General features: G+C 37.6%; 1 protein-coding gene across 1 annotated transcript in view; it reads right to left on the reverse strand.

Moving 5' to 3' along the window:
* The window catches only part of PTPN3 (protein tyrosine phosphatase non-receptor type 3), a 127,484-nt gene that overhangs the window by 86,268 nt on the left and 25,511 nt on the right, over positions 1-15,705 (reverse strand). Inside the window, exon 2 of the mRNA XM_030445028.1 lies at positions 6,223-6,377. Coding sequence (XP_030300888.1) covers positions 6,223-6,360 — 138 coding nt within the window. The 5' untranslated portion in view covers positions 6,361-6,377. The remainder of the gene's footprint in view (positions 1-6,222; positions 6,378-15,705) is intronic.

Genomic DNA, 15,705 nt, shown 5'->3' on the forward strand with positions numbered 1-15,705 from the left:
ATAAACTGAAGATTTAGTCTTGAGTGGTAAATATGAAAGCTTATTAACTCCTACAAAGTAGACTGGTACAAAAGTGACACTTTAATATGACAGTATACCAAATAACACATCTACCAGTGCCTCTCTTCTGCAAGAGCTTTGGTTCTATTTTCTGGCAATGCCAGCCTCACAGTTAAATGCCACCTAAGCTTTTGGAAATTCATTCCCACTTCAGACACAATACCAGTTACCTCTCATGCTCTTTGAGGTCATACTTTCCTCATTTAGCCTGTACTAGTTATCTACCACCAAATAGCCTGTATCTCCTGGTCTCAGTATGTTTATGGGCTTGAACAAAGTGCTACACATCATTTTAATTTCCAGGCTAATTTAACATACAGCTAATTTATTTGCTCTTCTGGTAACTCTGTCCTTTTCTCTTCCTGGAATTTATTTACTCATCTGATGCTCTTATTCAGAGCATGCAGGATTTTGTTTAGCTAGAACAAACATAACAGCCTCTTCCTTCCTTAGGTCCAGACTTTTGCAGAGCATCCTAGTTGCTCTTTCTATGCCTGCCTGACTGGAACGTAACTCTTTTGTCTGTAAGTAGCAAGGATCCACATGTGACATTCCCTGGAGCTTGGCCTTGATGCCAAGACTAACACTGTTAATACTTCCTTGACACTGGCTAAAGATTCCTGCCTGGTGCATAATAGTGCTCACCTTTCCCAGACCAGTAACACATGATCAGCTCAGTCTGCAAACTGCCAGTGTTCTCCTCCATTGTTTGCAACTGAAAATTGAGCTTAAAAAAGCATTACCTCATCTTATGAAAGCTATTTGTTTACACTACTGATTTCCCTCAGTGCAATTAGTCTTGTTGAAGATAACCCTTCTGCTCCCTCATATTCCTCTGTCTTTTCTATTGTTAATAATGCCTCAAACCTTACATTTTTACTTTACCAAGAAAGAGTCAATAGCTGCATTTTCAGGCAATTTGACAGTCAAGAACTCCATTAATGTCCTTCCACTGTTCAACATCTTTTCAGCAAGATCTACTGCCACCTCATGAGCCAACTCCTTGCCCATCCCCTAACTCTTCTAAGACTCCATCTACCCCAGCATGGCACTTCCCTAAAGGTAATATAAAATATTTATCCAAGCCCACAGAGTTTTGACCCACTGCATCCACTGCCTCAGAAATGGTTTAAAATAAACATATACATGAGGTTAGTCTCTCCAGTTCTAATTTTGGAAAAATCTCCTGTCCAGTAATTCTTTCATTCAGTATTTATAATGAAGTCAGGCCCCACAAAAGGCTAAGATTAACAAGCCTGCTGTAGGTCAGATCACTTTCTCACTGTCCTCCAAAGGCATTATCAGATTTCATACTGTAGTACAGTTTTCCCACCATGGAGTACACTGATCTGCCTCAATGTAAAACTAAATATTTGTTGCAAGGCTGAAGCTTCATACAGCAGTTCTTTCAACATGCAGGGACACAGATTAGCTCTAAACTGTCTTGTATCATCAAACAATATCCAGTAGGAAAACTCTGCAAATATCCAATTCTGCATCACTGCATTTCACTAGGAGCAGTTTAAAAAACTCCCAAACAAAAGGAACCTTTAAAACTTGTATCTCTGCCCTTCACTTTAAGCATATCAATAGTAATTTTTTGTATTAATTGTAACAATCATGTTCCTTCTCAAATACTGGAAGAAGAAATTTAATGGAGATGGTGGGGAAAGAAGCACATTCCTTATGATTTGAATTTTGAGTCATACAATTTCTCATTATTACTGTCTAATGATTTTATTTCTAGAAGAAAGACCAATTACTAAAGACCAACTAGTCTAAAAGCAAACATCACAGGCACTAAAGACACAAGTGTCAACTCAGAAAAGACAATTCAACATAGAAGTGATCTGATACTGCACATTTTATCCCTTCACATAAATAAATTTACTGGAAATTGAGAGGCATGCTTTCCAAGTGTCTCGGTAAATGAGTCAATGTAAAGCAATAAAGAACAATCGTTCTATGTTTATACCAAAAGTTACAAATAAATTTGTGCTATTACTCCATAAATATCTAATTAAATATACCCAAACACAGTATGCAAGCACATTCTGTATATGTTAGGATGGCAACTACCATTTTCCCAATATGGAAAGCTTGTACATTACAGCCTTAGAACAAGACAGGAGTAACATCAAAGAAAGAAGTGAATTAACCTTATCATAAATTCAAACACCCGAAACTTATTGGGAAGCTTAAAAAGAATCTGGATATAATTAAAATGCAGGGCAACACCTGGTACCAAGTGCAGAAAAGACTTAGTCTCAAATGTGTTTCTGAAAGACAAATGTTTCCAACTCTTTGTTTAGATACACATTCAATCTTTGCCTGGTCTTGGACATGTTCCACTAAATAGTGAAACACAAAATGGGGGAAGGGCAAGAAAGGCCAGTTCAGCATTACAGCCTATTTGGACTGCAAGCAATGTAGTAGAATTTGTCTTCCTGTATTCCCACGTGAACTTTCTTGATAATGACAACTCAAGAACAGCACAACCCACAAGGTTGCTGCTTAACTTTCCGTGATGCCATCAATACAAATTTCAGATTCACAAGAACTGTAGTATAAACACTTTCAAATAAAAACGATGAACAAAAAAATCCCTGTCACTTTGCCACTCTGACTTAAAAAAATCCAGGAGCAAAATGGCACTGGTGCCTTGAAATTTAAGTCTATTATCAATAGGTCAGGCTACTGACATTCTTTGGGATAAGTACTTAATAAGAACAAATTTGCAACAATCAAATTATGCACCTATATTCAGGTTTCTCAATAGACAGAAAGTATCTCAGGTTATTTCCATGAGCAAAATCCATCCTACCTTTTTCCTTACCCCAGTTTTAGAATATTTGGTTTTCATTCACACTGCTACAGATACAGACACTGGGAAAAGTATGATCTAGCAGAATGACAGAGACCTATGGCTATAACTTTGAAAGTTTCCTAAGCACTTTGGTCACAAAGTTTGATGAAAATCAGCTCTGTGGGCTCCATAAAGATCCTGTGGCTACAGGATAAAAAGGAAATTCTATCTCTATTCTCTCTGTTCAGTGTTTGGAGATACCATGAATGCCATCATTTTAAAGATGTCAGTACTAGTTCAAAATTTCAAAATACATATTATTTTCAGTATGCCAACAGGTTGTCAGTTTAGACTGTTTCTTTGTATTAAATTTAAATCCACTTCGAATGCACTAGTCCTGAGCATCTGTGCAGTGCCAGCAAGATACTACAAATTACCTCTTAGGAATATCTATTCACTTTTGTCTAAAGTTTCTTCTTACTCTTTGTGTTTCTTTTCTTTAATGTTATTTTCCTATATAATTACCCTATGGCTTTGAAAGAAAGAAATCCTCTTGCAGTAGGAATTCTGTGTTCAGATAGCTGCTACATATCTGAGTGATGCTCCGTATTTTTAAGTCTGTTTTCATTAGAATGGGAGGAATCTCTGATTCTATTTATGTTATTAAATGGATGAAGGCCAAGCTTTGAATATTCTGCTTCTCCTTGTTGCCTTGCATCTGTTTCTGGCAGAAAAGTAAAATACTTTCTAGGAACATAAAGCATACTTATGAATATTAGTTGAAAGTGTAACTTACATCCAAACTTAAAGCCTTCATGAATCACAACTAGGTACTACTAGATGACAAACCTACAGATCTGAAAAATTCCCAGTCTTGATTCTCCACTGCTACATTCAAGTTCTTTGAAAGAGAAAACACCACAGTCTATGCTTTAAAATAGGTGATCCTGTTTTGTTCAATTCTCTGAATTCAGATAAGAGAAAAAAAAAATCTATGCATTTCAGCTCTAACAGTAAAAAATGAGAAAGTGAAAGGATATATTTACAACATTCACAAGACATAGTATGTCTTTTGATCCATGTATCTTGCATCTGTGCCTAGTCATTTCAGAAAGTACCTTAATTTTAATGATGTATTACTATATTATTAAATACAATGATGTTAATTTGTCTTACAGTTAGTCATGCCATATGACATGCATATGTACTTTCATAAAAATATAGAATTATCAGTTGAGCTCTCAGAAATAAATTAATTATGGGGCAAAATTAGATCTATAAATCAATGTCTTGATGTTAGAAAAGGTTTCTCCAAAGAAACACAAAGATTTCACTAGAGGGACATTTGGTCAAAGCAAAACTTAGTTTCCTTCAGTATGTGCCATGCTGATTCCCAGACTGACCACAGCCCTGAGTTACTGTTTGCTCACAGACATAAAAGTGAACGATGTTGGAAATTAAAGTAAAAACACACTCACAGTTCAGGCACAAGCTTCACAAAGCTGATTTCTTCTGTTAATGTAAGCAGAACTTGGGATACAAATTTTCCACAGCTAGCTTCAAACCCTTTTAAAAACTGGACCTTGCAACACTACCAGAGAAAGGCAAAGCCTGTCCTTAAGTAGACATCAAGGTTAGATAAACATGAAGGACCATCCTGGCAGATAAGCACAGGCTCCCTCAGTACCACTATGAAAGCTCAGTACTCAAGGAATATAAATGTGGTAAATTTTTCCTTGTGTTAGCCCATTACACCACAGGATAGCCATGGTCCCTGCTTCTTTCCAATAAAGCAATACTAGGTCCTGCAATATCCCTATAGGAATCCAGCATTACAGCTGCAGTAAAGGTCATTCTGATCTCTGGAAGAAGGAGGAAGCCAGCAGAAATACCCTGGTTGTATGCTGAAGGTAGGGAGAGAAATCAGCTGGTTCCAGAGTTTCAAAATTATTCCCATTTATCATGTTGCACTCACTGCATAAAGGATGAAATGAGAAGCACAAGTTCACTTATACAATGCAGGACTTCATAACAAGTGCTAGATCTAAACCTATGTGAAAATTTCTTTATAAGGAAGAATACGTATACGTGGGTTTCAAACAGTTTTAAATTTCTCATTTTTCAAAGAGCCTTGTGCAGGTTGGAGAGGGAAATTATGCTACCACATTGACAAACAAGGCAATCCCACAGAACATGCTGCAGACTAGCGTCGGAAACAGCTTAGTACACTAAGGTGTTGCTCCTGCTTTTATATACCTACTCTCCTTGTATCCCACTCTCCAATGCTAGCTACTTCATGTACTTATACACACATATACAGCTGTATAAAAATATTCCTTTATAGTATATAAATATATACTAAAACACAAGACTAGTTCTGTGTATGGAAAATCATCTATCAAATAATTTCTATTTCAATAAATGTCCAAAGTTCAAAAATAAAATCAGTCTCCAAAGAGAACTGCAGCAATACTTAGGAAAATATAGTTTTCAGGAGCAATCCTTAATCACCTGTAACAAAGCATTACTTAATCTAAGATATCCAGCACCAGAACTTCCTCAGCAAAAGCTTCTTCTCAAATGGGATAAACTGGATAAAATAAGTATCATATACATAAGATCACATGATTATACTTAAATGTGCTCATGTTTTTTTCATGCACAATCAGATAATTCTACTGAAAAGCTATTGAGGGGTAAAGGTACTTCCTGTGTTTTTATTTAAAAGGAACTAATACTTTAATCAGTCCTGAAGGTTGAAACCAAAATATTTACAGAACAAAATACAGTTAAAATGTAGAATACCAACCTCCCTTTCCCTTCTACTCCCATATAAAGAGGCTATGCTGAGGCAGAAAAGACTGAGCAGAACTGTCCTACTAAGCCACGATGTCTTCACTATTAACACTGCACTTCAGAAAATATGTACTGACATCACCACAGAAATTCACAAGGCTTCCTCTTAACACTATCAGTCCTTTGATGGGAGAAAAGGAGGAGCACATCCAAATTTGGAAGTCATCTTTAAATATGAATTAGTTATTCATAGCTGATAATGATCACTAGTTCTGTTTCTTCATGGTTCCAATATCATAAAGAAGACCTTTTTCCAGATACAATCTGCATGCTGTGATTTTATGACATTTCGGTTATTTAACTTTAAAGAAAAATTAAAATAGCACTTTGTAAGTCTCTTTCATGACCACATTCATAACTAGTAATTCTGCAATGTGTAATGGCAAAGCTGCATCTTCAACATCTTTTACAAATTCCATGCCTCTGGGCTGTACATTTGATTTTCAGCTTTCAAACAAATTTTTATGTATTAAAAAAAAAAAGTAGTTTTCCAAACTTACGTTGACTTTGAAGCTTTGTACTGAGCCATCCAAAAAGTGGACATTACAGATTATCTCTGCTCGGGTTTTCTCTTTTGGTAGTTCTGCTGCTCGTATGTTATTTATCCTCCCACCTAAGGCTCGTAAACGGGAGTTCATAACTATTGCTGAATAACCTATAAAACAAAAATGATGTTTAATAACAGGTCCTACCATTCACTGTTTCATCTATGTTTTTTTCAGAGAATCCCACATCATCATGAAGACCTCAATACATCCTAAATATCTATAGTAAAAAATGCTTCTCAGAATAAAAAATAAATTGTAAAATTAGCATGCTGTAAACCAGAACATAAATGTATATAAAGAGGGCTTCCATGTTCTAATGAGAACATTCTGAAGAGAATGACAGGTAACTCTTGCAACATAAACTTAGGTTAGGCATGGCCAATAGCTTAGTAAGAATATGATTCAGGAAGGCAAATGTCAAGACAAGTGTTAATCATATGTAACTAATAAATCCCTCCCTCCCTTACAGATTTCCTACATATTTCTATATGTACTATACAAGGTTACCAACCATAAACCAATTCTGTTTACTCTTAACGGACAAAACAGTCTTCAATTAATTCAGATCACATTCTGCCAAACAGAATTTTGTTTCAGGAATATATATTATACAAACACCATATGTAAGGCAACCAGAATTAACATTTGCAAGATGTCAATATTTTACAGCTTATCATACATAAATTCATGAAGCCAGAAATTTATAACCAAGAAGAACTTCCCATAAATAAAAACAGAGCTGTGTTGAAGTTTGATTTTTTTTTAATCTTTTTTGGAAAAATCTTCATGAGGACCAGAACTCTGAAAAAGTTTTCACAATTAAAAAAAAAAATCAAACAAAAAACCCCAAACAAAAGAAAAAACAAACAAAACCCCCAAACAAACAAACAAAACAAACAAAAAAGCCAACCAACACCACCAAGCAGAAAAAAGCCATTCATTGAAATAAGAGATGAATTAAATACAGTCAAGCCTCTCTTCAGTAGATCAGTTTACCAATTAACATCTCAGCACATAAAGCCAGTTGGCAAGCGAAGCAAAGGATAGCTTTCCAGGTTAATTACCATACCAATTACCAACTCATACCTCACTTATTAGAGGCTAGCTACAAAGGGACTTGCATAATATCAGTGTTTCCTAGACTGCTGGCCAAGCTGGACTGGACCCACCTCAGGATTATTTTGCAATCTCCCATTATTTGTGTATCTCCATTAAAACATCAGCTGGCTTTTCTTTTAAGCAACTAAAGAAACCAAACTATTTAGAATAAATTCACTTAAATTCTGAAACATCATAGCTACTCACACACTGCTACAAAAAGCAGACTTGAAATGTATGAAGGGCCAGGACATGAAAAACTGTATAGAGCACCCAAGGCAACAAGCAGTGTAGTGATCCATCCTGATGTGAAATGTTTAATCTATACTTAGAAGCAGCTAAAACAATTCCATTCTCACAGAAAACTCAGGTGTCTGACACACAAAAGCATTCAACAAGTACTCTTACTTTTTGTTTTAATTAGCCAATTGACAGCTGGCTGGTGTATATTTTCTAAATTCAAAACTGTGAGTTGCCAAGATTCATTTCTTCAGCCAGCACATGGCATTTTTTCCTAGAAGACCAGCATTTTTTTTTTTTTGCATTCTTTCCCAAAGGTGTGGTTTCTAGGTTTTGTTTGTTTACTTGCTTTGGCTTCTTTCTTGTTTTCTTCTGTTGTTAAAGGAGGGAGAAAAATAAGATGTGATCTTTAGATTAATTCCAAACAGTGTTTCCATATAAACCACTACACTCCTATTGCTTTGAAATGGTTTGTGACATACAATCTGCAGTTAAGATATAATTTTTAAATTATTATAATTTTTTTAAGCCATAAAATGAGCTTTGTTACTGAGGTACAAAGTTGTGGCTAAATAAAGCATACAGTTATATAATTATCAAGAAAATAAAAACAGGTACAGAGATTATGAATAACTCTTTTCAGAACTGTCTTTATCTTCCATCAGAAAGCCAGGTGACTATATGAATTATGCTGCACACTTTTTTTTCCTTTTCACCCAGAGGCCAAAAAAACCCAAACAAAACCCAACAAAACTTTTTACTTGCAAAAATAGCTTTCTACCCACTAGTCCAGTTACGGATAAAAGAAGAAAGTAACTGTTTGCTGTGGTATAGTCACTTGATGAGAAAGAAGGCTTTCGGTAGCCAGATTCAAAGCTTAGTCAGGCTGGCCCTTGGGGCTCAGTCTGTACTGCATTGCCCAACACTTCTGGAGCTTCCAGACTCCTCTGATCTTTTGAAAATGCTATTTGACTCTCCTGCTTCTATTCCCCAACTGTTCTCACCAGCCACCCCCAATGCTTCCTATCTCAAACTTCCACCATTCCCCTTTTCTAAGTGTCTTTTAATCCTCTTCCACCTTAGTTGGACATCAGCCAAAAGCAACATTCACAGGAGTCTCCAGCACCCAGCTCCTGATCTCCCTGGAGAAAGAAAATCAGACTCAGCCCCTGCATTCCTAGTGCAGAGCATGCTGCAAGTTGAGCCATGCTTGAAGACCCTGTGGATGCTGATATCTAACCCTTACCACTCTCTGTCAGACCATTATTTTTTTCAAGTGTTAGAATGTAGCTAGATGTTACTGCTCATTTGTCCAAGCTTCAAATATAAAAGCTGATTTAAAAAGCACCTACACCACATATATAATATATATGCTTGCGATCCAGGGAAAAAGAAAGAAAAGAAGCACTCTAGGACCCAACTAAACCTCAAACTCATAACTGTGAAAAATCAACCTGAATGAACATACTGATTTTTATTCAACTGACTTGCACTGCAGCAAAAAAACTACTGGTCCACTTCATAACAGGGTCCCTCTCTGTAGAAAGCCTAGCATGTCACCTGGAAAATCTATCCCATACCTGAGGCAGATTTGGTATGCTTGGTTTAATATTCAGATGTGGTCTCCTGTGTTCTTCATAACTTGAACCCCTAATGCTTCTCTACTTCTGTATCAATTTCTACATGAAATTCAACCATTTCCCATGATAAATCACATCATACTTGCTAAATCTGAGCCCAGGTCTCCCAGAACCTGTCAACTAGACACAGAAGAGAGCACAGGAATTTCACCTTAAATTTGTCTGCCACAAAGATGAAATTCCATTTTGAAGTTTTTCACAAAATAATGAGAATTGTGAATGTTATCAAAGAGATGATACAGTATACATTGCTACTGCTGAACTTCCACACCAGCGAGTCAGACCTGTTCTTTTCTATACCACAGACCCATCAACAGTCTCTCTCCCAACATCCGTAGAAGCTATCAAAGAAGTTACACATATGTACATACTGCTGTTTTTTATAACATCAGAGAGGTGCTTAATTTTAGATTAAAGTTACATCTAGTTTTAATGCTAGTTTTAAGCACATTTATGTTTAATATCTTCAAGTTATATGTCAGATACTCCACCTGAAAGAGAAACTCAGAAATGCATCACAAGAAATTCAAACCTGCTAGGGAAATTGATTTTGAGTTCACAAAAATAAACTTGGAATTCTTTGATTTTTACAATTACATGCAAAACCAAACCAGCAACAGAGTCAGTGTTCACAGCATGCAAAGAGCCCCAGCTGAGGCTGTCCTTGACAGAGCCAGCTGACAGTGGAAAATGTGCCAAAGGCTGGGATAAATGGCTGAGTGTTTGGATGCCACAGCCATTAGTCAACTGGAGCTCAAATGGCCTAATCCAGCCCCAGAAAACTGCCACCAGCTGGGAGTCCTGAGCAGAGAAACTCAGACTCTCTACTCCCCACCTACCCAGCCTTCAACACCACTCTGCAGACAGAGTTACCCTGATGGGGATACTTCACAGGTGTCTCACCAGCCTAAGGAATGTCGTGTGCCCCAGCTTAAAGTGCTGTACACTAAGTCTGTAAAGAAACAACTTTGTGAATCCCTGGTCTAAAGAGCAGGGGAAAAGAGTACAGAAGAGCAGTGACTTTTCCTCTGTATATGACCTGTGTTTAAACCTGTATCTTAAATAGGCCCAGCTTTCTGAAAGGGCAGGTGGGAACACGTGAAGTAACCTGTGATGGCTTTTGGGACAGGTGGAAGGGTCACAGAGATCTCAGGCAAATACAGGTACCAGCAATCAGCTTCCAGCCTCAGCAACCAGGAACAGTCAAATCCCAGCTCCACTTCGTAGTCTTGGGGAGGGAGCTAAGACACAATACAAACTAACAAAGAAAACCGGAAGACAAATTTGAACATTATGAACTAGTGAATAATTTGGTAATTATTCCCCTTTCCTTAAAATGAGCATCTCAAATTCAGAAAGTTGAGCGTTGCATTTCAATTAAAAACAAACAAACCTAAAATATTTTTTTTCCTAACAACAGTTATTTTCATCCTAAGGTATAAAAGAAACACAAGGAATTCGACCCCATAATCAAACCATGTAACAGACTTACAGGAGCAACATTAAGAAGTTAATGTTTTCCAAGTACATTAAACACATTTCTGGACAAGCTTGGTTATTCATGCCTTACCCTACAATAGCGCTGCAGTCAAGCAGAACAAAAATAATGTGTTCTCCTCATCTTTCTTATTGAGGACTGACTTTTCAAAATACTTTTCATACCAGCTTTTCATTTATTTCAAATAATTGTTGGTACAGAAAGATATGACCTGATTTTTAGCGTAACTACTATTAAAGTATTAACAAGGAGTTAAACCTAAAGCAGATTTCCTGAGTATATACTCAGGAATCCTCTGCATATAACCACACCCTACATATATGTGAATTATTTTTATGTTTATTTTTTTAAACAAATAATTCATTAATCATTTCATTGGGTAAATGGGGCTATTCCTAGTCCTTCAAGTGCGTGCACTCATGTTTTTTTCTAGCAGAAGATAATGGCACACTAAGCATTCTCAGAGTTTCTTTGTAGACATGATTCAAAATGTATAGTTCCATATTGGGCCCTTGAAAATCATAGATATTGCAAAATCTATGGGAATGTCATTTATGAAAGAGTAGAGCTTCTAACCTTCTTTCACTGTCTGAGTGACCACCTCTGACAATGAAGGGAAAAACAGCAGTACTAAATACACGGAGATACCTTGTATCTCCTATCAATAAGTTAAATTTTATGGTTATATATTGCTTTGTTTAGAAGATATGAAGTTAAGTAAATGGGTATACAAGTCGTATATGAAATTACTGGTGTCTTCATATCAATGTATAGCCCTAAGGCAACCAACACAAATGCTTCTCAGCCTGCATCAGCTTTCCCTAACTGCTGGTTAAAATAATCTCCCAATTTATCATCTGAAAAGAACAACCCTAGCAAACCTGAATTTTTGTAGTAATCTATATTCTGATTACTCTTCCCATGTAAGTTAAGAATTATTTACATACTTTAAAGCCATATCTGGCATTTTAACAAGGTTTAAATTATCCAGCCAGATTTTCCATATAGAAACTGAACTTCAACTCAACACTTACAAAAAACAACTTCTGTTTTCGTCTTCTGCAGAAGAGGAAACACTTCATCTTGTCTACAATATCAATGAGAAACTAGATGTCCCCCCATTAATATAGAAATAAAATATTTTTCAGGGAAATCCCATGAGGTACTTAACCATAATACAATATTTGCAAGCTTCCATACAATTACAGAACATTACTAAAGCAACAACCCAAGTAAAAGACCAACTTAATTTTGAGAAATATGTGCAGATTATCAGTTGTTCCTAATGTGTAGTTATTTCCCACAAACTTTTCCTGACATTCTGATCTTAAATTATTTAGAAATTTGAAAGCCAGAAATATCACAACTTAATGAAACTTTGCATCACCTAAAAAAATATAAAATCTATTAAACTGTAACTACAGAACAAGCACGAAAGACTTAGTTGATTAAGGATTACTTTTTATGGTGTAAATATATCTACAAATTGAGATACAAAGAATAAACAACTCCTTACAGCATCTTCCTTCTTAGAACCAGAATCTACAAAGCAGTAGCTGCAAGTCTTCCAGCTGTCACTCTTAAAACAGACAGCACTACCATTGTAATAGCTTTCCACCTCAAAATTAAAATCAGTATTAAAAATAAAGAATCAGCTTTCTTCTATTTGCATCCAGTGGCTAACATCTGTAACTCTGGCAATGCAAAATTATCTACGTTTTATATAAATAATTAATAGGTCTAGTATAGCATTCTGAGAGTACGTTACCAAAACTGCATGAAAGAGATTTCAGGCATTCTAGTTACCACCTAAGTTTTGCAGAAAAACAGATCTTACAGGCAGACCTTATTACAGAATATAAGCCATTAAGTAAAAAAAAAAAAAACAAAAAAACACAACTTAAAAAGCATTTGAATTTTAAAGTTTTATCTTAAGTAGGCATATGAAAATTTCTATACTAACATATATTCTTGCACATACTGCCATCCCAATATTTACCAGAACTAGTATAGAACAGAGTAAAGAAAAAAATTCTTGCATAGTAAAATATAATACCTCTTCTTCATCTGACAGCTCCTCAGCTCCTCCATAAGTAAGCCTCCAGGGAGGACTGTATACATGATGATATCTCTATTTGCTTATTTAGAATTTACTTGAAAGCATTTTAGTTTCAATGAAGGTAGTTACAAGGAAAAAAGCCTCGATTTGAAAACAAAAACCAAACCACAAGTAATTTTGAATACTCTTCCTTCACTAACCTCCAGAAAACTGGAATCTAACACTTTACTTTTCAAAGGCAGTAAGTAGACAAACTGGATTGTTTCTATGTCTTGAAATCAGGTTCCTACTTATTGCTCAGTAACCACTGCCTCTAAGAAGAAAAGTCAATATGTACAGTAGAATAACTTTAAAACAAATTTTGAAGCCCCCACACCACTACAAAAGGTCAGGTGCTTAATTAGTGCATAAGATTATTAAGTGCTCTGCAAGCCTCCCCTGCACTTCATTTAGCTTTCCATTATAACATATCTCTGGTAAACTTGTATTGTGAAGTATTTTCAAGAGGGAACCAGATATTTTGAACTCTGTATTCAAGTTTTCATAGACTCATAGAACTGTTCAGGTTGGAAATGACCTATAAGACTATCTAGTCCAACCTTGAACCAGCCTAGATCTGCCAGCACAATGCAAAAGTGTGTCCCTAAGCAATATAGCTATACAATTTAACACATTTAGGCAACTCAGCCACTTCCCTGGGCAGCCCATTCCAGTGCTTGATAACCACTCCAGTGAAGAAATTTTTCCCAACATCCGACCTAAACCTCCCCTAGCATCACTTGAAGCCATTTCCCTGTGGTCCTGTTACTAGTGAGAAGAGATCCTCTTTTTCAGACTAAGCAACCCCAGTTCCTTCAGCTGTTCCTCATAGAGGCTCATGCTCCAGACTCTTCAACAGCTTTGTTGCTCTTCTCTGGACAGGTTCCAGCAACTCCATGTCCTTTTTGTAGTGAGAGGCCCAAAACCAAACACAGCACTTGAGTTATGGCCTCACCAGAGCAATTTAGAGGTGCCCAATCACTTCCCTGATCCTGCTGAACCCACTGTTTCTGATAGAAGGATGCTGTTGGCCTTGGCCACCTAGGCACACTGCTGGCTCATATTCAGCAGGCTGCTGATAAAGATCCCCATGTTCTTTTTCATAGGGCAGCTTTCCAGTCACTCTTCCTCAAGCATTTCATGGGGTTGTTGTGGCCTAGAGTCCACAATCTGACACTTCTTGCAGAAGCTCATACAATTGGCCTTTGCCAATTGATCCAGCCTGTCCAGGTCCCTCTGTAGAGCCCTTTTACCCCTCAGACAGACCAACACTCACATCCAGGTTGGTGTCATCTGCAAACTTACCGAAGGTGCACTCTATCCCCTTGTTGAAACCATTGACAAAGATATTGAACAGGAGTGGCCCCAGTATGGAGCACTTGTGAACAGCCACCAACTGGAATGAACTCCACCACCACTTCTTGGGCATAGCCATCCAGTCAGTGTTTGACCCAGCAGAGCATATGCCCATCCAAGCCTTGGGCAGCCAGTTTTTTCATGAGGATGCTATGGGGAACAGTATTAAAGGCTTTAGTGAAGTCCAGGTAGGCTACATCCACAGCCTTTCCCTCATCCTACAGGTGGGTCACCTTGTCATAGGAGAGCAGGTTTGTCAAGCAGGCCCTTCATTTCATTAACCCATACTGACTGGGCCTGATCACCAGGTTGTCCTGCATGAGCCATGTGATGGCACTCAAGATGATCTTTTCCATCACTTTTTCTGGCACTGAAGTCAGACTGACACGTCTGAAGCTCCCTGGATCCTTCCTCCAGCCCTTCTTGAAGAGGGACATCACATTTTCCAACTGGAGTTCCAGTCCACTGGGAACTCCCAAGTTAGCCAGGACTGCCGATAGATTAGAGAGCAGCTTGGTGACCACATCTGTCAGCTCTCAGCGCACTAGTGTGTAACCCATCCAGCCCCATAGATTTATGTACATCTTACTGATGTAGCAGGTTGCTAACCATGTCCTCGTGGATTATGAAGGTCTTATTCTATTCCCCATCCCAGTCTTCCAGCTCAGGGGACACTCAGGGAACTAGTCCTACTGTTGAAGACCAAAGAAAAGAAGTTATAAAGTACCTTAGCTTTTCCCTCATCCTTGGTCACTATGTTTCCTTCTGTATCCAGTAAATGATGAAGACTCTCCCTAGTACTTCTTTTGTTGTTAATATACTTATAGAAACATTTTTAATTACCTTTCACTTCAGTGGCCAAGGTGAGTTCTACCTGGGCTTTGGCCCTTCTAATTTTGTCCCTGCATAGCTTCACTATGTCTTTGTAGTTTTCATAAGTTCCCTGCCCCTTTTCCAAACACCATAAACTTTCCTTTTGTTTCTGAGTTCCAGCCAAAACTATTCAGCTAAGCCGATCTTCCCTGTCAGATTGTCTTCTGGGACACAGAGATGGCCTGCTCCTGTGCCTTTAAGACTTCTTCCTTGATGTATGACCAGCATTCCCAGGCTTGTTCGTCCTTCAGGGCTGTCTCTCAAGGGACACTGTCAGCCATGCTCCATAACAGGCTAAAACTTGCCCTTCAGAAGTCCAAGGTGGCAGCTCTGCTGACTCCTCCTCACTTCTCCAAGAATCAAAACCTCTATCATTTCATGATCGCTTTACCTAAGATGGCCTCCAAAATTTCCCCCACAGGACCATCTCTGTTAACAAGCAGCAGGTCCAGCAGGGCGCTCTTTGTGCTTGGCTCCTTCACCACCTGTGTCAGGAAGTTATCTTCCACACACTTCAAGAATCTCTGGGATTGTTCCCTCTGTGCTGTGTTATATGTCCAGCCAACATCTGGGAAACTGAAGTGCCCCACAGAAAAAAGACAGCAATTGTGAGACCTCTCCACACTGCTTAT

Source organism: Calypte anna, chromosome 2 (genome assembly GCF_003957555.1).
Source record: "Calypte anna isolate BGI_N300 chromosome 2, bCalAnn1_v1.p, whole genome shotgun sequence".
In the NCBI taxonomy this organism is placed as follows: domain Eukaryota; kingdom Metazoa; phylum Chordata; class Aves; order Apodiformes; family Trochilidae; genus Calypte; species Calypte anna.